Genomic DNA, 27,127 nt, shown 5'->3' on the forward strand with positions numbered 1-27,127 from the left:
CTCTTGCCTGGATTGTTGGAATACCTTCTTTTTTTTTTTTTGAAGATTTTATTTATTTACTTGAGAGACAGAGATCACAAGTAGGCAGAGAGAGAGGAGGAAGCAGGCTCCCTGCTGAGCAGAGAGCCCAATGTGGGGCTTGATCCCCGGACCCCGGGATCATGACCTGAGCCAAAGGCAGAGGCTTTAACCCACTGAGCCATCCAGGCACCCCTGTTGGAATACCTTCTAAACTGGTCCCTGTGTTTCTATCCTGTCTCTCTCTTTAGTCTTTTTTGAACACATTAGCCAAAGTGATCCATTTAAAGTGGAAGTTAGATCATGTTAGCCCTCTCCTCGTTAACCTATAAAAGCTGAAGTTCTTACTGTAATATGCAAAATCCTGTATCATCTGTTCTCTTCCCCCAGTTAACTCTGACTTGATCTCCTGCTTCTCTTTGCCTTCCTCATTCTGTTCCTAATTAGCTTCCTTTCTTTTTTTTTTTTTAATGGTACCTAATGACCTTTTTCACTTACTCGTCCCTTTATCTCAGACTCTCTTTCCCCATATTCCTCTCCATATCTTTATGTAAAAGCCATTTGCTCAGTAACGCATTTTCTAGACATCTACCCTATTTAAATTCCAATTATCTACTCTGATCTTTCACTATTTTTTTCCCTTAGCACTTATCACTATCACTTTAACATACCATTCATATTAATTATGTGGTTGGGGTTTTTTTTTTAAGATTTTATTTATTTATTTTGAGAGATACAGATACTGGGGTAGTGGGTGGCGGGAGTAGGAACATGGAAGAGACAGAGAAGTAGGCTCCTTGCTGAGCAGGAAGCCCGGCGCTGGGCTCCATCCCAGGACCCTGAGATCGTGCCCTGAGCCAAAGGCAGACACTTAACCATCTGAGCCACCCAGGCACCTCTACTTGTATGTTTTTTACTGTCTTTTCCCTCCAGTATAGCTTTGTGCAGTGAGGTATTTTATCTTGAGTTTGTTCATTGCTGTAACCCCAGTGCTACTAGAACAGTTTCTGGAATAGAGGAGGCATGTTTAGTGATGCCTAAGAAATTGCCCAAATTCATCAGCTCAAAATAGTATTTATTAACTCAGTTCCATAGGTCAGAAGTCTAGGTAGAGGGTGGCCAAGTTCTCTGCTCATGGTGTCAGAAGACTGAAGTCAAAGTATTGCTTGTTCTTATCTGGATCCCCCTCCACAGTTATTAAAGTTGTGGACAGGATTTCGTTCCTTATGATTGTGGTACTGTAGTCCCCATTTTCTTGCCGGCTGTTAGCTGCAACTACTCATTTACAAAAGGCTGCCTGTAGGTTCATGCTCTTTGGCTTCCAGAGGCAGTTCACAGCAGTGCTGTTGGTTTTCTTTCAGGTCAGCAGTACATGTCTGAGTTTGAATCCCTGACTTCCTCTGTTTGAGAACTCTAGACCCAGATTTAAAGAGCTCAAGTGATGAAGTCTGACCACTCAGATAATCTCCTTTTTTTTTTAATCAACTCAAGATTAGTAACATTAATCATATCTGCAAAATCCCTTTGTCTTAAAGCAACTTGATCATGGGAGTGAAAGCTCATCAGGGGCACAAGTTCTCTTTAAAGGGGATGGAATTAGGGGCACCTGAGTGGCTCAGTGGGGTAAGCCCCTGCTTTCCATTCACATCATGATCTCAGGGTCCTGCGATCAAGCCTCACATCAGACTCTCTGTTCGGCGGAAAGACTGCTTCCCCATCTCTTTCTTGCCTGCCTCTCTGCCTACTTGAGATCTCTGTCAAAAAATAAATAACATTTAAAAATCTAAAAAAAAAAAAATTAAAAAGGGGATGGAATTATACAAAGGATAAGGGTCATCTTAGAATTCTGCCTATCAGATAGAGGCACTCAAATATTTGTTGAATGAAGGATATATTTTTAAGATCTCCAGTCTTCAACTGGGGCAGGAGATTGAATATTACTAAAAATGCTGCTATACAGAGAGAAGGAAAAACATCAACTAAAACTATTTTTAAAAAACTGAATTTGCTTCCAGATAAGTACAGTGTTTTGCTCTCTGAGCAATTTTTTAAAATTCTGTAGAAATATATCCAGTGATCAAACAGTTCTACTAACAGAAATTCATCAGAACACCTAGAATTTTTTTTTTAAAGATTTTATTTATTTATTTGACAGACGGAGATCACAAGTAGGCAGAGAGACAGGCAGGGGGTGGGGGAAGCAGACTCCCTACTGAGCAGAGAGCCCGATGCGGGACTCGATCCCAGGACCCTGAGATCATGACCCGAGCCGAAGGCAGAGGCTTTAACCCACTGAGCCACTCAGGCGCCCACCTAGAATTTTTTTTAAAGATTATTTTATTTTAGAGTGCATGCTTGGGGAGGGGCAAAGGGAGAGAGAGAATCTTAAGCAGACTTTGTGCTGATCATGGAGCCTGACCTCATGACCTGAGATCATAACCTGAGTTGGAACCAAGAGTTGGATGCTTAACCAACTAAGCCACTCAGGCACCCTGAGAACACACAGGATTTTTATTTTATTTTCAGTGCAAAAGGTGTTTTTATTATTAAAGCACGGGTACAGGACCTGTGAGCAGAAAGAGTTGCTGAACACATAGAATTTTAAAGCATTGTTTGTATAATCAAAAACTGGAAACAATCCAAAAGTCCATCAGTAGTAGTATAGATAAATTATGGTGTGCTCAGAGCAGCTTAATGTAAGCCAACAGTGAAGGTGCACTATAGCCACGTGCAGCAAGCATGTTTGAATCTCACAATCATGTTGAACAAAAGAGACTAAAGAAAACATACTGTATGCTTTCATTTATATAAGGTTCAAAAACAGGCAATACTCACCTGTTGTGTTAGAAGTCAGGATAATAGCTATCTTTTGGGAGAAAGGAATAGTGACTGGAAAGGGGCATGTGAGAGGGCTTCTAGGGAGTTTATAATGTTTTATTTCTTGATTTAAGTAAGTGTGGTTAACTGCTAATTCGTGAAACTATACTGATAATTCATGAAACTGTACAACTTTGGTTCACTTTTCTATGCGTATGTCGTACTTCAGTGTTTTTAACTTTTGGGGCTTTTTAAAAAAAAATTAGCATTCTGATAAAGTACTTAAATACTTGCAAGTCTCACGTGTTGTATATTGCTTATCAACTAAGGATAGTCTTTGTCAGTACCTGCGAAGTTCTCTGCAGGCACAGTGTTTCTGAAGTATATTTGTATTTATTTTGTATTGCACAGTTAGACTTCTGAATGCTTCCATTTGTCTTCTTTTATTCGGACAGATGTGGAGAGATTATTCCCAAGAGAGAACAGTTTAATGACCTCTCCATTGACCTTCCTCGAAGGAAAAAGCCACTCCCTCCTCGTTCAATTCAAGATTCTCTTGATCTTTTCTTTAGGGTAAGTAATATTTTGGGGGACCTTCACATACCTAAGTTTTATATAGCATAGGTAATTGTATTTGAAATTGGTTTCTTTAAGACAAGAGTTTCAACAAAATTACATGAAAGGAAAAACAAATGAGAAATATTTATAAAATTTAATTTTAAGAGCTTATAAACCTAATGTTAACTCATTGAAGAAGACTGTTGATTGGCTAAGTAGAATATACATGAATTCAATAGCAGGTGTTTTAGACAACCTTAGAAGAAGCAGTTATTTATAAACAAATATTAACTTGAAGCATGTGCTAAAATTTGGTAGTGTTGGTAAAAATTAGAGATGCTTTATGAGTTTGTATCTAAGATCTAAGGAATGAAAAAATACTCTTTTCTTTTCCTTAGGTTGTATGTAACCTGTTAGAAACAAAAGGGAAAAGTCATGTTTAGTCAAAGCTGTAGATAAATATGTTTCTGTGATGCACTGTCACAGATACTCAGCAAGTTTTGGGGGCATAATTGGACCTGTTGTGTAGCAGTCCTTTATAACTGAGGAAATTTGCCAGGATCACCCTTTGTCTCTTTAACAGTGGGTCTTGTTTTGTTGTAGCAAATAGGCAGGGTTGTCTTCCTGAGGTTTAAAAAAAAATTCTATTCTTTAAATGATGAACATTCAGCTCTACCCAAAGATAAATACTCTGCTTTTCTTTTTGTTTTATCATTCCTTACTATTCCTGTTATTATCATAGAATTTGAAGCTTTTCCTGTGTATGTTTACCCCCATTTTTTTAAGGATTTCTTGTTTCAGTTTTCTCTAGGTAATGATATCCACCCCAAACTTTGGTCCTTTTAGAACAGTTCTTAGTGGGCTGTCACCAGAAGATTGAGTTCCATTATAAGAAAGGGGTAGAGTTACACCTAACAGACCAGGAACTCCGCCTAACCCAAAGGTGATCTTATCTCTGCTATGGCCAAATGTTACAATCTGGATATACTCTTGGCAGTGGTTCTTGTGCATCCATGGGGAAAAGGTTGAGAATCTGCTACTGTAGAGTCTAGTTGCTGTCATAAATTGAGATGTTTCCATGGTAAAAAAGGAAATTAGGAATTCTGAAATAGGGCATGATATTATATCTATTTTGAGGATTAGGTCAATTTAGTAAGGCTTGTGACTCTAGACACAATATTTAAACTGGTCGGAGTTGTCATTGCACTAAACTAGTTGACTAGAAAAGAGTGTTAGCATGTAATGGGGTAGTGCTGATTCAACTTCGTGCTTCTTTATTTTTTCCTCTTGTCTCTTTACAGGCAGAAGAACTTGAGTATTCCTGTGAGAAGTGTGGTGGGAAGTGTGCTCTTGTCAGGCACAAATTTAACAGGCTACCCAGGTAAAATGAATTGCTTGCTCTTCAGTTTTTCTTCTTTAAAGTACTCACAGATATTACTGGTCAGTGGCTCACTGGAATGGATTGGGAAAGCAAAGCTAAGGTAGGAGAAGGTGGAGGATGGAAGCTCTTGTGTAAGAAAGGAAGACGATTTGGAATGCTGAACAAGGGAAGTCACTTGAGATTCCTTGAAAGATGGCGGTAGCTGGTGAGATTTTGGAACAATGGTAGGGACTACGTAGTAGATTTTTAATTTGGTAATGTATGACATTCAATTATAATTTGCAGTTTGATTATGTGCTAGTCTCCTCTTCTCTGAAACCTTCAGTAAAAATCTTCCACAAATACATACATGTGTGTGCATGAAAATAAAACAAGAAGAGTAATTTTCTGCAGGGGTTGTTTTTTTTTTTTTTTGGATTGCTTTATTCAAAGCATCTTGTAAGTTAGTAAGTTTCCTATAATCAAAACAATTCAGAATTAGGAATGAAATTAACTTACATTAGCTCTGTGTAAACATACATAAAACCAAACTAGTTAGACAAAATATGGTGTGATTATAGTACAGCTTCTAGTTCTTTCCAAGAATAGATCTCAACCACAAACAAGGTTGTTATTATTAAGTATTTATGTGGCACTTTGCCTGCAAAGTGCTTTACTTTCTTTTATTAGCTTCACTTTTCTGTAAGTGTAGAGTTTCTGGAACCTAGCCCCTAGAGACTAGTTCTTTTACATTCCATTATCTCGTTTCTAGAAAATGAATTTCTTTTAAAGAAATTACTTTCTAAATCATAGCAGTATTATATTGACCATTTCCTACTCGAGATACTTATTCTTTCCTATTGGTGGGTGTTTTTGAGGCAGGAGGTGGAGGAGACAAACCTTAAGGCAAAGGATTGATTGTTCCCAGCTGTTATTAACTAAGGGAAGCATGTACAATTTGAAGTACTTGTTTGACCTGGCAAACTGAATGTCTGATTCTTTTTCTAGTGTCTAGCTATTTCTTCTTTTAGTGAGAAAAAAAATAACCAAGGGAAATTTTTTCCTTTTTTTATGGTAGGTCGCTTGTGTTACAGTTTGTCTACTTACTCCGAACTTTAGAAGCCTTTGTATCATAAATTCTGATTGTCAGACTTTTGCATTTCAGTATTAAAGGCAGTTTACTTTTATTCTTGAAGGGCCAGGTATCTTTATCAAATATGTTCAGTTTTAGTCCACCTTATCTTTGTAGAAAAGTGATTTTGACTATCATCTGTCTGTTTCATATTACCTTTTATTTTGGTAGGATTATTTGGAAATTTAGTGGAAGTATTTGACATTAGTTTTATTCTCTTCATACCATTTAGATCCTTGTGTTCTCTCAGGTTGTGAATTTGAAGATTATGAGTTCTAGCATACTTTCTAAAGAAAAACATAGTAACTTTAATTTACAATTTTTTTAGTTTATGGCTTCTGTGATAAAGATACGTACGGTAAGAAAGGAAACCATTCTCCATAAAGCAGACATTATTTTGCCTAGAATTGAGGTTTATTCCCATAAGAGTTCTGAAATTCAAATTTTAAAGTGTTCTTGTGGGCTGTGAAATATATTTAGTCCATCAAGCAGAGATTATGGTCTGTATCAGAGGTGAAAAGGTTGGCACAATAGTAACTAAAAAGAAGTGTTTCTACAGAGCTAAAAGCCTTTTCAGACCCGCAACCCAGATTTGGCATGTAAATTTTGTAGAACTTTTTGTAAGTTGAGAAAACTTCCCTATTTCTTTCTTAGCTTTTTTCCAGAGAAAGTGCTACACATTGAAATAAGAGCAGTTCTTGTCAGGAGTGCCTGGGTGTTTGACTCTTGATCTCAGCTCAGGTCTTAATTATGGGGTCATGAGTTCAAGCCCTGTGTTGGGCTCCATGCTGGGCATGGAGCCTACTTTAAAAAAAAAAACAGTTCTTGTCAAAAATCATCGTGAAATATTTAATGTTCACCGTCAAACATAAGGGCTGATTAACACTTTAAATTACCATTAGTTGTTATATAATGCCTATTTTTTTGTAAACTATGTAACATTAAAGTAAATAATTTAAGGATTTAACCCAATACCAACATTTTAGTAATTTAAAAAGATTTTTTTTTTAGGATTTATATATTTATTTTAGAGAGGGAATCAGGGGGAGGGGCTCAGAGGGAGAGAGAGACCACACAGACTCCATGCTGAGTGTGGAGCCACCTTCAGAGCTCAGTCTCATGACCTGAGCCAAAGCTGAGAGTCTGATACTCAACCAACTTTGTCACCCAGGTGCCCCCCAATACCAACATTTTAAAATACAATGTGTTCTATTTGGTGGTTGTTTTTTTTTTTCAGTGAGCATTATAAATATTTTACCCAGACCTCATTTATCCACCCAATGCCCATGCTTTATTTTTATTTATATTCTTAGTACCTAGCACAATGCCTAACACATGGCAGCTATTCAGTAAACGTTCTTTGAAAGATCTTTAGCCAAAAGTATTCTTTAAGTCAAAAGCTGTCTAACATGGTTAGTTACTGGTAAGAGAGCTAGCTTTGTTATGTGTGAACTAGTTGTATCATCTCCTGTTTTTCAGGATCCTCATTCTGCATTTGAAACGATACAGCTTCAATGTCACTCTCTCACTTAACAACAAGATTGGGCAGCAAGTCATCATCCCAAGATACCTGACCCTATCCTCTCATTGCACTGAAAATACAAAACCACCCTTCACCCTTGGTTGGAGTGCACATATGGCAATGTAAGTCCTTGAGAGAGAATTTCTTTACCATTCCTTTTTGAAGTAGAAGGGCTTTAGTATCTGATCAAAACAATGGCTGAACTAGATAACATGACTCTCAGGTAAAATCGGACCAAGAAGGAGATTTTAATTTTGCTTTATTTTGGGATTTTGTGTCAAATTACTGCCTGATGGAAGTAATTAAATAAAATGCTTAACGTTTTTCTGAGTACATTAATTGCCTTTCTTAATAAGTTAACCTTTTTAGAGAGTGCTCTTAATCTTTTAGATCACTAGAAGACAAGTTTGGTACATTTGGGGAATATAAATCAAATTTGCTTGTTCATAAGAGTCACTGAACACTAAAAATACTAATTCTTGTGTTCTTTCCTAATAGTTCTGTTTTAGTAGATCTGAGATAGGGCTTGAAAATAAGTATTTTTTTTAAATGCCTTTGCTGACTGGGATATGCGAGTTTGAGAAATGGTGTACTAAATTTGATTTAGTGCCCCCCCAGATTGATTGTATTTTCATAAATGTATTATCACCAATGTGAATGAAGAACTTCTGTGGTTCCTAGAAATTTTTCTGTGATAAAAGAAGTAACCTTTACTTTTGATTTTGCATCATCATGTGTGCTGGGAAGACTTTAGGACTTCTCTGAACATGGCTCTTTCTTGCATTACTCTACTTACATTACTTTGAAGCCATGTATTGTAGCTCTTTTATACTTGAACTCTAATTTGGAAGAATCACAAAGTTCTCCAACTTTAGAAGTGAAAAGGATCTTAGAGATTTTGTCTAAATTTTTAGCTTTACAGAGAAGATCCAAGGAGAGTAAGTGATTTTCTTAAGGTCACGATGCAGTTAGTAACTGGAAGAGCCAGATCTCTTGGCTAACGTAAAATAAATAGACCTTTCAGAAGGTGAATGAGTATTTGCTAACGATAATTGATTCAGTTTTATAAAATGTATTTCTCTTGGATTCATAATTGAAATATATGCTACATTGTGTAAGTTTACACTGAAGGACTCTTACTAATAAAGATATTTTCCCAGAGTCTTAAGTGTTTCTGGGTTTTCTTTTACGGGCTTTCATCAGAATAGATGTTTTTGCTTAATGCAAACTGCCCTCTGCTGGTAGAACTATTACTCTTTGTGGCCATCAGTGTGGGTGATTTATGATCACAGGCCTGAAACCAGGCTCTATGATTCCACAGTGGAACGGCTTGAATACTTTGGACAAGTTCTTTGACCTGTGTATGGGGAAATAATGGGATGATGTGGAACATTATGTGAGGTAGTACACATGAGCTCTTACTCCAGTGTCTGAGAGCCAGTAAGTCCTCAATAAATGAGAGCTATTATTATTTTATTGCTTAAAAGTAAAGAACTGCGGCAAGATAATTTTTCCCAAGTTGTTCTTTCATATGCATTACCTTTGACTTCATTTCCAATGCTGTTTTTTTAGATCATTGGATCAGGAAGAGCCTACAGATGGTGTTTTGTTTTCTCTTTTGGCCTCTATAGCTAGTAGAAGTATTATAATTACTTGCTTTTCAAAAGGATATATAAGGAGCTATAGTATAGAATAATTCAGTTTATAAGTTAAATATATTTTTAATAATGTAATTATATACATTATATATTTTCTAATTTTCTGATAGTTCTAGACCATTGAAAGCCTCTCAAATGGTGAATTCCTGCATCACCAGCCCTTCTACACCTTCAAAGTGAGTTATATTTCTTGTGTACCCAAAATTTGTATTTTTAAGGATTTGGCTTACCCTAATTTCCAAGATTATCCCCTCCCCTTTTCTTTGTTTTTCTTTGCATGATAACTGCTCTCTATTACTATACTTCGTAATTTTCCTGAATCTGCTTTGAAGTATAACCTAGCATATAACAAATCTTTAACAGAATGAAGCACATTCAGATGATCTTCTCAAAATTTTGTTTTTAAACTTCTTAAATCATCTGTTAATCCGTTATATTTTCAACCTGCAACTATAGAAATTGGCTGATGACAAGGGATTTTAAGGCCTGAAGGGATAAATAACCACTGTTGGTATAAAGCACTGTTCCTCAAAGCTACACATGGTGGGGTTCCCAAAATATCTTTTCACCTGTTGCTAGCCAGTCTGGGACTTCCTATCTTAGACACTGAACTGGAGCAATTCTGAAAGGGAACAAGAAAACAAACACACAGTGAAATGTAGCTATTCTATAGATGTTCTATATTTTCTACTTAAGATGAAAAAATTTGTCCAAGAAGGGAAGCAGATACTTAAAAAAAAAAAAAAGAAAGAAAAGAAAAAAATACAGCTCCTCTATGATTTAACTAGAACCACAGTTCCTGATTAAACAGTTCTAAATGACTTGGTTGTCATTTATCTTTAAAATTTGTTTTTCTGAAAATTTGATGTCCCAAAGTACTTTTAGAAAAGAGACACTTCTGTTGTTTAAGGGCTTTGGGGGGCTTATATAATCATAAAATGATATTTGGGAACTGCTATTTTCTTTTCCTCCTGTTAATTATTTTTCAGTGCAATTAAAACCAGATGACTAACATGACTAGAAATCTGAAATGGTACCGATATGAATACTCTTGCCCGTTCTCAAGATACAAATGAGCAATACCACTTGGCTGCTTAGAAAGTGAGCAAGTGATGCATTTACAGGATGAATATTTTTCCTTACTACAGGCAAGCTGCCTTCTGTGAATATAGTAATTATTAATGGAATGCACTCTTTATGTACCAAATCACTATAGTTTCAAGAAGGAGAGGGTTTCATTGGGCATCATTATATTTGGCATGGTCATCTGTTCTCCAGGGTCTACTGGTATGAGAATTTGAAAGTTGGTCAATAAAAGATAATTAGGCCCTAGAAGACCTGTCATGCCGATCAAACTTAAAAGAGGCTGAGTTACGAACAAGAATACCGTTGGTTCTTCTGCAATGTCCTTTGTCACATTTGACCCTGGTATATTTGTAGCCAGGTGTCACCGTCCTTCAGCAAAGTGTTTACATGGGTAAACAAATTAATACATTCAGCTTTGCTTGGTGAGCATGAAATCAGAAATGAGGAATTAAGATGGCTAATTGGCTATTTCTAAGTTATACTGAAAACCCTTTTGAACACATAATGGGAGGCTATTTAAGTGTACAGGCTGGAGTGCAGTGATAACCTGGGTGCTCTCAGCCACAGACTTTGTTTGGGTTTATCACTGACCACTTGCCTCTTTTCTTTGATCTACATTGCTATGCAATCCTCCTGGTTTCCATTGTGGCCTCTTATTTCTTGGTGCCATCATTCTATATGTTTATTTACAGTTTTTACATTTAGATTAATTGCATTTTTCCAATTTCCATTTTAGTTTTTTTTTTTTTTTTTTAGTATAGTATATGAATTTATGTTAACCTCCATCAAAGAAGTTCGTGCTCTTTGACTTTTACCACTTTTTCTTTTAGTTTATTTTCAGCTCACTTAGAAGACAATTGCAGTAACACCTTACTTATCTGGTATCACTGAAGAATGATATTTGGTATTCCACATACAAATTTTTACATAGCTTAATATTGCTTTTTTAAGCATTAATCTCTAAGATGCTTAGCCATTTTAGATGGTTATATACTCTGTAACCTTACAGAATTCCTTCTATTCCTAAATAAAACACTGAAGGTAATTTAAATATATTTTAATGACTTAGAATCAGCATTATGAGTGTCACTTACTGCCCTGTGTTTTATTATGATAATGCCCTCTGAGGCTTTTAATTCTTAAAAAACAGTTTATATTAAATGACTTCATAGTTCTTTATTGCCCTTTTTGTGGTTATTCTCTCTCATTTCCTAGCTCTCATTTCTTGATGAACTTGCTATGTTATTTTATACACCATTTCCTAGGAAGGAAAGGGTCCCTGTCTAAAGAGTAAAGTACATTGGCTTTGAAACTACTGCTTTCCTCAGAAGCCTTTTTTCTTACTTTTGAATCCCTGTGTTCTGGAAAGTAGAGGTTGCCAGAAGTCTGACCTACATATAATTGGATAAGTGGAATGTTACTGTTAATTTTAAAATACATGGATCATAATTTAAAAGATCAAAAATTAGCCCTCATGCACAGTGTTGTCAAAAACATTTATTCATTGCTATGTCTGCATGCATTCAGTAGAGAACTTGCTTTATAAAAACAAAAACTTTGGGGTTGATCATTAAAAGAAAAAAGGCACAAAGTGATTGGTTTACAGATGGATTTTATTATAGCGTAACAATTGTCAAATTTTCAAAGCATGGCTGTTTTGGAGTGGGGCAAAGGTAATGCTTAAATACACCACTTTTGCTGTATCTTTTTTTCTCTGTAAGTCATTTTCCATAATGGAAAAGTTTTTTATTTTGGTACTCACACATCAAGGGAATAACAAGGACAAATGTTAATTTATCAGACTCATAGAGGGTTTTTTTCTTAAATTACAGGAATTTCCCCTTCAAATCCAAGAGCTCCTTGGCTTTATGCCTTGATTCAGACAGTGAGGATGAGCTGAAACGCTCTGTGGCCCTTAGCCAGAGAATCTGTGAAATGTCAGGCTGCGAACAGCAGCCGGAAGACCTGGAAAAAGTAAGTAATTTCTCATCAAAATACTTGACAAATATTTGTATAGCTCTTACTGTCCAAACAAATGCCTTTATAATGAACATTGGCAAACTTTTTTTTAAGCAAACTTAATAAAATAGTATAGATCATAAATTCATAAACTGGATGGGTCTGTTGAAACACTACTTTTAAAGAGTATACTTTCTGTAACTACAAAACCAGTCTGTTTAAAAAATGGACTGGGACGGGGTGTCTGGGTGGCTTAGTCATAAAGTATCTGACTTTGGCTTAGGTCATGATCCCAGAGTCCTGGGATCCAGCCCCGCATCGGGCTCTCTGCTCAGCAGGGAGCCTGCTTCTCCCTCTCCCACTCCCCCTGCTGTGTTCCCTCTCTTGCTATGTTTCTGTTAAAAAAATAAATAAAATCTTTAAAAAAAAATAAAAATGCATTGGGACTTTTTTTTTATTAAGGTATAATTGACATTTTAGTTTCAGGTGTACAGTATATTGATTCAGTATTTTTATGTCTTGCAAGAAGATTACTTCAGTAAGTCTAGTTAATACCCATTACCATACATAGTTAGCAAAAAAAATTCTTGTAGGAAGGACTTCTAAGATCTGTTCTCTTAAGCAACTTTCAAATCTGCAATAAAATATTAACAGTAGTTTAATTCTGTACATTACATCCTCATCCTTGTGACTTATTTATTTTATAACTGGAGGTTGGCCTGCTTTTCCCATTTCTGTCTGTTTGTCTGTGTCGGTCTCTCTCTCTCTCTCTCTCTCTCTCTCACACACACACACACACACAGGCTTCCACCCCTAACTACCAGCAGTTTGTTCTCTACATCTGTGAGCTTGGTGGGGTTTTGTGTTTTGTTTTGTTAGACTCCACATGTGAGCAAGATTATATGGTATTTGTCTTTTTCTATCTGACTCATTTCACTTAGCTTAATACCTTCAAGGTCCATCCATTTTGTTGCAAATGGCAAGGTTTTGTTTTTTTGTGGCAGGATAATATCCTATTGTATATGTATACCACATTTTTATTTATCCATTGATGGACACTTGGGTTGTTTCTATGATTGAGACTTTAGCAGTGACAGGTAAATTGCTTTCTCCTGTTAATCTTCAGAGCTACTTTTACGTGTGGGTCCTGAAGTAATCATTTGCTTTATTTAATACTAATTGTTAATATATGGGGGACTGTAGTAAACATTTTACATCAGCAGTCAAGCAGGTAATGTAGAGGTTTAAATAATGAATGTGAGAAGGCATAACTTTATCATTCTCTATATTGACACATAATGATAGTTAATACTTTGAAGATACAAGCTTCCCTAGGAGTTTGCATCATTTCATGTGACTGATTATAAATCTCCCTTTTGTTAAGATAACAATTTAGTAGTTAATTTTTATTGGCTTGTTTCCCATCTTATTTCAAAGCTGAAGATAGTTTTTGGCTGTTCACCTTGAGTGAGAAATGGTAGAAAGTCAGAAGTTCTCCCAGAAACGAGAGAGAGTTCGTCAGAAAATAACTTCTGAATATTTATATAATATTGATGTTTTTATTTTTCTCATTTGTTTGGAAAAAAGAAAAACATGGTGATTCAACATTTAAATAGAAATATTAGGGAAAAAATATTAGGTGTACAGTCAGAATGGCTAAAGTTAACAACTCAGGAAACAGTAGATGTTGGTGAAGATGTGGTGAAAGGGGAACCCCTTTACACTGTTGGTGGGAATGCAGACTGGTGCGACCATTCTGGAAAACATTATGGAGGTTCCTCAAAAAAGTTAAAAATAGAACTACCACTACTATTTATCCAAAGTATTCAAACATAGTGATTTGAAGGGGCACATGCACCCCAGTGTTTATAGCAACAGTGTCCACAATAGCCAAATTATGGAAAGTGCCCAGATGCCCATCAATGGATGAATGGGTAAAGAAAATGTGGTATATACATACAATGGAATATTACTCAGCCATCAAAAGAGTGAAATCTTGCCATTCATAACAATGTGGATAGAAAGAGAGAGTATCTTGATAAGTGAAATAAGTCACTCAGAGAAAGACATACCATATGATTTCTCTTGTATGGTGAAATTTAAGAAACAAGACAGATGGCCATAAGGAAAGGCAAGGAAAATAAAATAATAAAAACAGGGAGCAAACTGCTAGAGACTCAATGATAGGAAACAAACAGGGTTACTGGAGAAGGTGAATGGGGGGATGGGGTAATTGGACATTAAGGAGAGCCCTTGATGTTATGAACACTGGGTGCTATATGCAACTGATGAATCACTGAATTCTACCCCTGAAACTAATAATACACTGTATGTTAACTAAATCGAATTTAAGTAAAAAATTTAAAAATACAAAATAATTTTTAGAAACAGAAAAATACTAGGTGTGGTGATAGTGTCTGTATTGCGACCCACGTATATCGGGAAGAAAATACACCAAAAATACTTACTATAATTCTCTCTGAGTAATGGATTTTGAGTGAATTTATTTTATTTTTTATGTATTTCCCAAATCCTTTACTTAACACTTACTGTGATCAATAAACATGTGTCCCTATATATTTATTAGAAGAAAATTAGGCTTGCCAGTGAGTTCATATATTGGCTATTGTCAACTCAAAACATCAAAGAGAGGAAACATTTTAGAAATAAATAAACTCACTTTAAACTCTAAGATTGCTATACTCTCAGGCCATCAGGTTTCCTCTAAAAGTGACTCTCTTTTTCAGGATTCAAAATCATGTAGGGTAGATCCTGATAAGTCTGAATTGGAAAACTCCGGATTTGACGGAATGAGCGAAGAAGAGCTTCTAGCAGCTGTTTTAGAGATGAGTAAGAGAGAAGCTTCACCAACTCTGAGTCATGAAGATGATGATAAACCAACCAGCAGCCCAGATACCGGATTTGCAGAAGATGATATTCAAGAAATGCCTGAAAATCAAGACCCTGTAGAGACTGAGAAGCCCAAACCAGTCACAGAGCCCGGTAGGTTTAATGAAAATAAACGTCGGGTAAGGCACAACTGTGTTCTGAAGCCTTATAAGGACAAGTGGCTTGTAAATAATGGGAGGTAATATGGACCCAGGTAATAGAACTAATCATATTTTCATGCTTTTTTTAAAAAATCATTTTAAAAAATGAGAAGTATATATTGTGAGTAGTTTCCAGAGGCTGTTGGTAAAGTATGCTGTATCCCTTTAAGTGTACATCAAAAGAAAAGTTAGGATTCCTTTGTGCAGTTAAGTAAATGTGTCATTTTTTGGTACTTTTTTTTCCCCACTATTCTCAGAAATCTGTAATTATTTCCTCATTTTTCTATATCTGAATTTGTACCAGGTTTTAGTGTATAAAATAATTCAAGTTCTCCATTCTCCTTTGGATTCATCCCTTTATAATAATGGTAGAAAGACCCCTGAACTAAGAGGTTAGGTTTAAAGCCCCTCATCTTGGCTGTACCACTGACTACTTCTGAATTTATTTTAAAGGTTTTATTTATTCATTTTAGAGAGAGAGCAAGGGGAGGAGCAGAGGGGGCAGAGAGGGACAGACAGACTAAACTGAGCATGGCCCTGATGCTGGGCTTGATCTCACAACCCTGAGATCACGACCTAAGGTGAAATCAAGAGTTGGATGCCTAACCAGCTGAGCCACCCAAGCGGCCCATAGAATTTTCTAAACAGGCGATTTAACCTCTTTGGTACTCCATTTTCTTATCTCTATACGGGGTACACCAAGTACTTCAGAAGATTGTGAGTAGAATGTTAGGTCACCTATATACATATATAGTGTAAAGTGCTATACAGATAAAAATTTATTTTGTGGTAATTATTCATATTTTGTTATTTTTCAATCTGTCAATGGGAAAAACAGAGCCTCCTTGCCTTGTACACTGTGGGTATTTAAAGATTTTTTAGGTAGAAAACTTTTACTACCTCTTCCTATAACCAATTCTAGTATTCTTCTCCAGATATCCCTAATATGTATGTTTATTTGTCTATGTAGCTGATGTGTATGTCAAGCCTAGAATTTGGGAGGTGAAGAGAATAGTAGTAAATCACAATTATTTTCTGTATTCTTTTTTTTTTAAGATTTTATTTATTTATTTGACAGAGAGAGAGAGAGATCACAAGTAGGCAGGAAGAGAGAGGAGGAAGCAGGCTTTCCGTGGAGCAGAGAGCCCGACGTGGGGCTTGATCCCAGGACCCTGGGATCATGACCTGAGCCGAAGGCAGAGGCTTTAACCCACTGAGCCACCCGGGCGCCCTATTTTCTGTATTCTTGGGGTTAGGCCTCATCAATTGTGAATTACTTTTTGTGCAAGTAAAGGTAAGAATTAGTATATCCTCAGTCTAATTGGATGCAAAAAGCAGATGGTTTTGGATATAGATATTCCTTTTTTTCCTCCCTTTTTGATGGAAGTATCCTTAGGACATCCCTTTCTCTTATTAAACTTAACAGTCACTGCCCTTAGATATCATTGGTTAACATTAGTGCTTTTGCCTTTTGCCAGTAATTCCTGCTTTCAGCTCTTCCTTTCACATCTTTGCCCAGTCCTACATCTCCCTAAAATTAACAAAGGAAGTTAGTTTTACATATAGTTAGTTCTAGATTCTCTGTGCCAGTGGGGGAGAACACTGAGTTATCAATATCATTAATAACCACGGTAGCTTGTAACCATATAGCAGCTTTGGGGAGAACAACTTATTAGTAAGTACTTTATAGCCTTTTTAAATAAAATCCTGTTCTCTAGTGACTGTCTTCCCCAATTGGATGCACACCTTCTTTTGTTACTTGTTTCTTTAATATCACTGTTCCATTCACCTTACTGTAACTGAAACCCAAAGACATTGCTTCTGCTGCAACATTTCTTTTTTTAACTTACAGGAAATATGGAGCAAGGACAAAAGTAGAGAGATGAGTGTAATGAATCTTCTCCCTTACATCTGTTATCAACAATCATGTTCTTTTTTAAAGCAAGTGTTTGAAATTGCAGATACCATATTTTACCCTAAAACACTTTAACAATAATTATCATAAACAAGACAATCTTCTTTCATATATATCCCATCTTCCTTCTTCACCCCATCCCCTAGATTATTTAGAATAAATCCCAGATATTAGATAATTTCATCAGTAAAGATTTTAATATCTTTAAAAGAACTTTTTTTTTAAGATTTTATTGTTTTTTTTTTTTTTTTTTTGTCAGAGAGGTGGGGGCCACAAGCAGGGGGAGCAGCAGGCAGAGGGAGAAGCGGGCTGAGGAGGGAGCCTGATACAGGACTTGATCCCAGGACTCTGGGATCATGACCAGAGCTGAAGGCAGATGCTTTACCAATTGAGCCACCCAGGTGTCTCTAAAAGAACTCTTTTTTAGAAAACACAGCGTCAATCCCACTATCATACTTTTAAAAATTGACAGTAAAACCAAGGAATGATCAAATATCAAAATCCACCGTAAGTCTTTTATTTTGAAAGTGTTCAAATCCACAGAGAAATTAAGTAGATTGATTAATAAACATTTTTTCATATTTGCTTTCTCCTCTCACCGTGTGTCTATGTATGTAGTTGTACGGCAGTTAGCCAAAATTAGTATCTTAAGACATTTTAATATCTCTTGTAACTCTGGATTGTCTGGTTGTGACTAGGTTGTAACATCCAAGATGGCTCAGCCAGGCACCTTGGTGATGTTGGCTAGACAGGGCCATTAGGGTGGCTGGATACCCTTCCCATTCTTTCTTTCCCTCCCCCCTCTTCTCTTCATCTTTTCATCTCCATGTAATCTCAGGGCCCGTCCCTCTCCACATGATCTTTCCAGCAAGGTGGCCAGCTTCTTACATGTTAGCTCAGGGCTTCCAGAGCACAAAAGGGGATGAAGCTGCCTGGCCTCCTTAATGTAACATTTAGGCTGAGATTTAGCAGGGAATCAGTTCCACCACATTTTGTTCTTAAACCACTCACAGTGAGAATCTACCCAGATTCACTCTTGGGTGACTACACAAGAGTACAAATACCGACAACAATACTTTGTAGTTCATTGGAAGCCATCTTTGCAGACTACACCCATGGACACATGCACTTTTCTTTTTTAAAGCAACTGTTTGAAATTGCAAGTATCATATTTCACCCTAAAACACTTCAACCTGAATCTCCAAATACATGGAAATTTTCCTATATAACAGCTACTGCCCCTAACAATACTAACAGTGTTTCCATATATAATTCTAGTACGAAGTCCATATGCATTTCCCCAATTGTCTCATTCGTGTGTGTGTGTGTGTGTGTGTGTGTACGTGTGTGTGTACACCCAAACTTACCCACTGCATTTAGTTGTTAGGTCCCGTTAGTATTTAGTCAAGGCCAGTTTTTCTTTGAAAGACTCCCATTATGGATTGCCCTACTGTTCTTTAAGTATAAGTTGTTTTTTCCCCCATACCCTGATAATTCAGAGCCTAGAAGTGGGATAGGTTTTCTCCTTGTTGCCCTATGCCATTTCCAACCCTTTGGTCTACTTTTATCCTGCAAAAATCCCAGCTCCTTGAAGTATAAGACCTCAAACTTTGCCTCCTATTTTCTCTTTCTATAGCTGTTTTTTACCTTTCGTTCTCTCTTATCAACATTCTTAGGGCATTCAGCATCTTCATAAATGGTCCTTTCAACAGCCTGGTTTCTTAATTCCTGATCTTAATTCTAAATCTTTTTTCCTACCCCATCTTGATCACTGACAGAAGTCCTATCCTAAATTAGTCGTTCTCATAGTATATCCCTAGATCATCAGTATCATGTGGGAACTTGCTGGAAATGCATCTGTGGCCCCACCCCAGAATTACTGAATAAGAAACTCTGGATATAAGAGTCAGCGTTTGGTGTTTTGGTTCCAAATGATTCTGATGCATGGTAGTTTGAGAACTGATCCCCTTGACTTTGTCTTCATTAGTAATTGTACTGCCTTTGAAATCTTGATTTCAGGGGCGCCTGGGTGGCTCAGTGGGTTAAAGCCTCTGCCTTCGCCTCGGGTCATGATCCCAGGTCCTGCGATCGAGCCCTGCATCAGGCTCTCTGCTCAGCGGGGAGCCTGCTTCTTCCCTCTCTCTCTGCCTGCCTCTCTGCCTGCTTGTGATCTCTCCCTATCAAGTAAATAAATTAAATATTTAAAAAAAAAAAGAAAAGGAAAAAAAAAGAAATCTTGATTTCATATATCCTTCTCTCCTTCCAGCTTACTTAGTGTTATGTTCTGTTTTCAGTGATAATTTGATCTCATTAAAATTTCCAGTCGGGGGCTGCCTGGGTGGCTCAGTCAGTTAAGTGTATGACTCTTGATCTTGGCTCAGACTTGTGTATGACTCTTGATCTTGTTGATCTCAGGCTTGTGAGTTCAGGCCCCATGTTGGGCTCCATGCTGGGTGTGGAGCCTACTTTAAAAAAAAAAAAAATTTTTCTTTTTTGTTGTTGATCACCTCTTGTTGTCACTTTCCCATCCTGTGGGCTGATCTTGGTACTCTCCTCTCCTTCCTTGTCACAGTCACCTGACACAGCCTAGCTCCCAGCTCAACTAGTTTTGTATGCCATACCTACTCCCAAGCAGCTGAAGATTACTGGAGAAAATCACAATTTCGTGCTGAATAGACTTCCCTCTTATTCATGACTGCACTCTTAAGTGGGCACTAAATGTGACTAGTCAGTTCTGTCATACTTCTTTAGTAAATTTCTTTTCTCATTCTCTGTTATGTCTTCCTCAAATCTCCATTTCTCTTTCCACACACACTCTAGCTTTATAGCTAAGCTGTGTACTTTTCAAAGAAGAGAGATGTAGTCAGATGAAAACTCTGCCTTTACTTTTGTTTTGGAGTAACTATCCTGGCTCTTATATAAGGCCAGTCCCTCTGTTCATATTCAGAATTTCACCCACTGTACCATCTAAAGACCTTTTCTCTTGAAATTTTACTCTTTCCTGCATCTGGTCTTCCCTCTCTTTTAAGTTATTCTTGTCTGGGGTACCTGGGTGGCTTAGTTGTTAAGTGTCTGTTTTAGGCTCAGGTCATGATCCCAGGGTTCTGGGATTGAGTCCTGCATGGAGCTCCCTGCTTGGTGGGAAGCCCACTTCACCCTCTCTCACTCCCCCTGCTTTGTTTCCTCTCTCACTGTCTCTTTCTCGCTCTCTAATAAATAAATAAATAATTCTTGTCCGCCTTAATTTAAAAAAAAAAAAAAAGGTTTTTTTAATTTATTTGATACAGAGAGAGAGAGAGAGAGATCACAATTAGGCAGAGAAGCAGGCAGAGGGGGAGGGGAGAAGCAGGTTCCGGGCTGAGCAGAGAGCCTGATCCCGGACCCGGGCACCCTTTGTCTGCCTTAATTTTAAAGTGATTAAGACCCCATCTTCAGGGCGCCTGGGTGGCTCAGTGTGTTAAGCCGCTGCCTTCGGCTCAGGTCATGATCTCAGGGTCCTGGGATCGAGTCCCGCATCGGGCTCTGCTCAGCGGGGAGCCTGCTTCCCTCTCTCTCTCTCTGCCTGCCTCTCCGACTACTTGTGATTTCTCTCTGTCAAATAAATAAATAAAATCTTTTAAAAAAACAAAAAGCCATCTTTAAAAAACCCTCTTGTGACCTTCCGTTCCCCTACTGCTACTGCCCCCTTTCTTTGCTCACAGCAAAATATTGAAAGGCTGTTTTATTCATTCTCTTTGTTTTCTCAGCAACTCCCCATTCTCTTGTCAGCCCTCTCCAAGTAGGTTTTCTTCCCTATCACTCCACTGAAGTGGTTTTTGTCAAGTTTACATTAGTAGTATTTCACATAATTCACCACTCCCTTCTTAACATTTAAAACTTTTATAAGCTTTTTTTCTCTGAGCTTCCATGATACCACACTTGGCAGGGGTTTTCTTCCTACTAAGCCAGCTACCCACTTCGGTTATCCGGCCCTCCCTGCCTCAGAACTCTCATTGTTGGAGTATTTCCAGGACAACCTTAGCTATCTTCTCTGCTGAAGCTTCTCCCTGAGTGATTTTGTGTTTTACCACAGCCTCACATAACTAAATTCGTACCTCTAATCCAGATCTCTCTCCTGAGCTTTAAATTTTTTTATTGAGATGCCTACTTGAAAATTAGTCCACTTGACTAATTCTCCACTCTCCAGCCAAATACGCCTTCCCTATGTCCCCAAATGGTACCATCATAAATCCATTTACTCAAGCCAAAAAACACATCTCCCTTAACTTTTTCTGTTTTACTTCACACCTTACATTCAGTCCATCTGGTCAGATGTACCTACAAAATAGGTCCTAAATCCACCCATTTATTATCTTCATAGCTACAATTCTAGTCTTCTGTCTCTCACCTGGGCCACTATAAATGATTCCTAACGCCTCTTCTGCCATTCTTGCCCTGCTACAGACCTTTTTTTTTAAGATATCATTTATTCCTTTGAGAGAGCATAGGCAGGGAGAGGGAGAAGCAGAGTCCCTGTTGAGGTAGGAGCCCTACGTAGGGCTTGATCCCAGGAACTGGAGATCATGACTTAAGCTGAAGGCAGATGTTTAACCATCTGAGCCACCCAGGTCCCTCCAGACCTTCTTTGATGAACAAAGCAGCCACAGTAATCTTTTTCAAGCATAAATCACACTATTGTTCTGCTTAAAGTTTATTTGACTTGCCACTACACTTCATCCAAGCTTCTTGGATGTGACATTATGACTGGCTGTGAATATGGCTATTCATTCTTTTCCATCCTTAACGATAATGCTCCTGATTGGTTAAGTTTCAGAACCATTGCAGTAGATCAGTGATTCTCATCCAAAGCCATTTTTGTCCTCCAGGGAACATTTAACAATGTCTGTCATTTTTGGTTCTCACTACTCGGGAAGAGGGGTGCTACTGGCATCTAGTAGATAGAGGCCAGGATGTTACCAAACATTCTGCAGTGCATGTGACAGCCCCTCAAACAACATGACCTATGTCCACTCTCCCCCTCTTTCACTCTGCTTAGCCATAGTGGCTTTGTCTCTCTCTGTCCCTCAAAATATGCTAAGTTCTTTCTCATCTCAGAGCCTTTGTACTTAAACTCCTTGAGGACAAGGGCCATCTTCCTTTAATTATCATTATATCCTCACCTTCTACAACACTGCCCAATGCATAGTAAATATTTGGGGCCCAACAGATTGTCTTGTGAATCAACTCAGGAGGGGCAGGAAGACTGGCCAGGTAAGGTTTCGCTATCTCCAGACACTAGAAGGAAGAGTGTTTGCAAAGGCCCAGATGTGAGAAAGACTGGCAAATTAGTGCACAACAAAAAAAAATTCAGAATGATCTGCACAGTTGGAGCGTGGTGTTGAGGAAGAAAAGCAAAAGAAAGACATGTATGCTCTAGCTTTTATGTGGCCTGAAGACATGTTTAGAAGTTTGGACTTAATTTCAAAAGCATTAGGAAATTATTGCATATTTTTAAGCAAATAAGTATTTGATAAAGATTTGTATTTGTAGGGGCGCCTGGGTGGCTCAGTGGATTAAAGCCTCTGCCTTCGGCTCAGGTCATGATCCCAGGGTTCTGGGATCGAGCCTCGCATCGGGCTCTCTGTTCAGCGGGGAGCCTGCTTCCTCCTCTCTCTCTGCCTGCCTCTCTGCCTACTTGTGATTTCTGTCTGTCAAATAAATAAAATCTTTAAAAAAAAAAAAAAAGTGTGCAGTGATCCCATTCACTGAAATAAAGACTGTAGGAAAGGAGGTTTCATTTGGGTTAGGGGAAGAGGCAGATAATCTGTATTCAGTGTAAGAATGTTGAGTTTTAACACATGGTTTCCCTTCTATCCAGTATTAAAGCTGTGTCATTATCCCATGGTTATATTTGTTCCCATAGATCTTAAGTAATGTTTGTATACATCTGATAATCTTGTTCTGAAGATAAATCTGTCTTGTTTATCTCAAAGTAAACTTCCTTGGGGTGCTGAGTGACTCAGTTGGTTAAGTGTCTGCCTTCACCTCAGGTCATGTTCCTGGAGTCCTGGGATGGAGCCCCGATCCCCGCATTGGGCTCCCTGCTCCGCGGGGAGTCTGCTTCTCCCTCTACCCCTCTCCCCTGCTTGTGTTCTCTCGTGTTCTCTCTCTCTCTCTCTCTCTCTCACACACACACACACACACATAAATAAAGTCTTTTTGTTTTAATGGAAACATTCCTGATTGGTTCTCTGTCACATGGATAGTATAATTTAGGATTGTGTGGGGGCACATTGATAAATGGAATGCTGAGAATTATTAAGAAAAATTCTACCTCTGTCACCTTTTTTTAATTGCATATATTTTGGTAATAAAAGTAATATTTTTCTTGGCCCTAAAATAGCAGCCTTAACTCCTAGATCTTTCTTCCACTTGAAATGTTCAACATCAGCTAACTTTGAATGCCTCAGTTCCAGATTTCCAGAAACAATCTGATTGGTTGACTCAAATATCCATTCCTGGGGCAGTAAGCTAAGGCCAGAGGGACAGGCAGGGTCAAATAGACTTCAGAGCTGTCCCTTCCAGACTATAGAAATGACTGTTGCTCTAAGAATGGAGGAACGAAGAAATTACTGACATCTTCTATATTATTTTTTTTAAATTGGGATCATATTGCTCTTACCCTTAATATATCCTGAGGGAGGGTTTTTCTCTTTTAATGAGTATTCAGAGTTGGTTTTAATGGTAAATATTCAGTCAGCAATTCAATATAATTTAAAAATGATGAACTACTTACTTAGAGTCTAAAATTAAGATGCTATAAATTTCAGGGATGCCTGGGAAGCTCTGTTAGTTAGGTGTCTGACTTCAGCTTAGGTCATGACCTCAGGACCATAGGTCCCCTGTTGGGCTCCTTGCCCATTGCGGAGCCTGCTTCTCCCTCTGCCTCTCCTGCAGTTCCCCCTGCTTGTGTGCACGCTCTCTCTGACAAAATCTTTTAAAAAAAAAAAGAGAAATGCTATAATCTTCAGACTTTATAGTCTGTGCTGTGGAAAAGTGTCCATCATTTAAGTAGTTAAAATGCAGTATTAGAGCAGGTAAAGCACATAAACTGATTTTATTTACTTACATACTTATTTTTATTTTTAATTTTATTAATTTTTTTTCATAATTTATTTATTTTAGAGTACAAGTGAGGGAAGAGAGGGAGAGAGAATCCTAGGCAGGCTCCCCGCCCAGTGTTGAGCTCAATGTGGGGCTTAATCTCAAGACCCTGAGATCATGACCTGAGCCGAAATCAAGAGTCCAGTGTTTAACTGACTGAGCCATCCAGGCACCCCAAGCATATACTGATTTTAAAGCAGTCCATATAAAATGAATCTGTAAAGGTAATTCTTGTTGATAAATTAAATTCTTTTTATGAGAATTTCCTTATTAAGATGAGAATTTTTGCTTCTGTGAAGTATTAGAGAAAGAGAAAGCCCATATCTATCCACTCTTATCTGTATTAAAATTATAAGGAAATGTTGCTCGTCTTACAGAACAAAATCTGTTTCACCAAAACAAAATCATGACTATACTGTTTATCCTAGCTAGCTGTGTTCTAGAGATTGAGAAGGAACAAGAAGAAATGAAAGATTAATTTTTTTCTTACCTCCTTGGAAGAATGTTTTAAACATATATACTGTGTCCTATATTTGTGCAGTACATAAGGTGTTTATTACATATTTCATGTAGCTTTTTTGCTTTAGAATACATACAAGGCTTATTTGATTATTAATGTGAAAATATGCACTCTTGGGGCGCCTGGGTGGCTCAGTGGGTTAAAGCCTCTGCCTTCGGCTCGGGTCGTGATCCCAGGGTCCTGGGATCGAGCCCCACGTCGGGCTCTCTGCTCAGCGGGGAGCCTGCTTCCCTTCCTCTCTCTGTCTGCCTCTCTGTCTACTTGTGATCTCTGTCTGTCAAATAAATAAATAAAATCTTTAAAAAATATATATATGCACTCTTTTGACATACAGTTTAATGATGGAAAAAATCTCAGTATTAATGTAATCATTGTAGCCTAATAATTATTTCATTTACTCTAAACAATACTTTGTTCCTAGTACTTGGTCATATGACATTTATGACTGGCTGTGAATATGGCTATTCATTCTCTCCATCCTTAAACGATAATGCTTCTGATAGGTTAAATTTCAGAACCATTGCTGTAGATCAGTGATCCTCATCCAAGAACAGTTTTGTCCCCCAAGGAACATTTGACAGTGTCTGTCATTTTTGGTTCTCACTACTCGGGGACGGGGGTGCTACTGGCATCTCGTAGATAGAGGCCAGGATGTTGCCAAACATTCTGCCGTGCATGCAACAGCCCCCTCAAACAGAATGTCAGTAGTGCTGAGACTGAGAAACCATGAATCAGATGTAGTAAGATAAGTCATGTGTCTTAAGCAAGTTATGTATGAGGCTCAGGTAAATTACTCTCTGAACAGTAGATGTCACTGTAGTCCAGAGATTTCAGTTTATTAGCCAGGCTTTCCCAGTGATGTCCTGTTCTGCTTCCTCAGATTCTGCCAGTTTTACTGAGATAACCAAAGACTGTGATGAGAATAAAGAAAACAAAACTCCAGAAGGATCTCAAGGAGAGGTCGATTGGCTCCAGCAGTATGATATGGAGCGTGAAAGGGAAGAGCAGGAGCTTCAGCAGGCACTGGCTCAGAGCCTTCAAGAGCAAGTAAGAGATGATTATACTGCTGTTTTCTCCGTACCTGTCTTCCCCAGGAATAACAACAGCTAATGTGTATTAAGCACTTACTGTGTCAAGCATTATTCCAGGTGATTTACATACAGTAAATCATTGATACATCAAAACAAACTTTGTTTGGAGCTTTGCCTTGGGTGTGAAATAGAAACAGGGATAGTTCTTTTGGTTTTTGTGGGTTTTGTTTGAAAATCCAAATGCAATAAAATGTATTGTTGATGACCTCCCATTACTATAGTTCATTCCTGGCTAAAAGCAAGGTGGGTTAATAGAGATCATTCCCCAGTCCAAGTTTGTTTTTGCAAGCTATAGAAACAGCCAGCGTACCACCATGGTTTTGTCACTAATATTTTAAGGCATTGAAGTGTTTTCAGCACTTTCTCACAATGTGAGTCCTTTCCTGTGAATTATTTGAAAATGAAATTCTCAGGAATATTATCTGAAATTTCATATTTCAGCCATTGACTAACATTTATCTTTTCTTATACAGTAATCTATTTTTCATAAGATTTTATTTGTAAGTAGTTTCTACACCCAAAATGGGGCACTAACTCAAAACCCTGAGATCGAGTCGCACGCTCTACCGGAGCCACCTGTGCACCCCATATAATAACCTATTCTGAAACATTTAGTTCTTCATGCTTATATTTGCCAGACCTGGCTGGTTGCAACCATTGCAGTTGCCTGAAGTATCTTATCTGACTGAAAGGTGATGTCTTCACGGTTGTCTAATCCAATGTAATGCAAGTCATGTTAATAGGAAAAGTTTACTAGAACTCCTTAGAATAAACACACATTTTTAATGTTTACAAATAATCAGGTCAAGAAATCGCTTTTGACTTAGGACCCCTGCCTGGCTTAGTTGGTGGAACATGTGACTCTTGATCTTGGAGATGTGAGTTTGAGCCCCTTGTTGGATGTAAAGATTACTTAAAAATAAAATCTTTTTTAAAAATCTAATTTGTCTAGAACAGTGGGGTTCAACCTTAACTACACATTAATATCATCTGGGAAGCTTTAAAAAATACTGATGCCTGGGTGGTTCTTCCCTTCAGGAATTCTGATAGAATTGATCCTAGGATGTGGTCTGGGCATCTAGATTTCCTTCCCTTTTTTTCTTTCTCCTCACTCCTCTGTCCCTCCCTTTCTTCCTTCCTTCTTGCTTCCTTTGTCTCTCCCTCTCTCCCCTCCCTCCTTATTGCTTCCCTCATTTTTTAAAACTTTCCGCAGTGATTCTAGTGTTCAGTCAAGGTTGAGAACTGCTGCTTTAAAATGATTTCAGAACCAGCTGTTCTGTATCCTTTTATTTACAAGA

At 37.8% G+C, this 27,127-nt stretch overlaps 1 protein-coding gene across 8 annotated transcripts in view; it reads left to right on the plus strand.

Annotated features, from left to right (window-relative positions):
* Nucleotides 1–27,127, plus strand: part of USP37 (ubiquitin specific peptidase 37) — an 85,615-nt gene that overhangs the window by 46,937 nt on the left and 11,551 nt on the right. For 5 of the 8 annotated variants that reach the window (XM_082691470.1, XM_082691469.1, XM_082691471.1 and 2 more), the window contains 7 exons: nucleotides 3,291–3,408; nucleotides 4,695–4,774; nucleotides 7,365–7,529; nucleotides 9,176–9,241; nucleotides 11,984–12,125; nucleotides 14,858–15,113; nucleotides 25,619–25,785. In XM_082691470.1, coding sequence (XP_082547596.1) covers nucleotides 3,291–3,408; nucleotides 4,695–4,774; nucleotides 7,365–7,529; nucleotides 9,176–9,241; nucleotides 11,984–12,125; nucleotides 14,858–15,113; nucleotides 25,619–25,785 — 994 coding nt within the window. The remainder of the gene's footprint in view (nucleotides 1–3,290; nucleotides 3,409–4,694; nucleotides 4,775–7,364; nucleotides 7,530–9,175; nucleotides 9,242–11,983; nucleotides 12,126–14,857; nucleotides 15,114–25,618; nucleotides 25,786–27,127) is intronic. The other 3 variants (XM_082691475.1, XM_082691474.1, XM_082691476.1) reach the window with 1 other exon arrangement.

Source organism: Mustela nivalis (genome assembly GCF_964662115.1).
Source record: "Mustela nivalis genome assembly, chromosome: 11".
NCBI lineage: Eukaryota > Metazoa > Chordata > Mammalia > Carnivora > Mustelidae > Mustela > Mustela nivalis.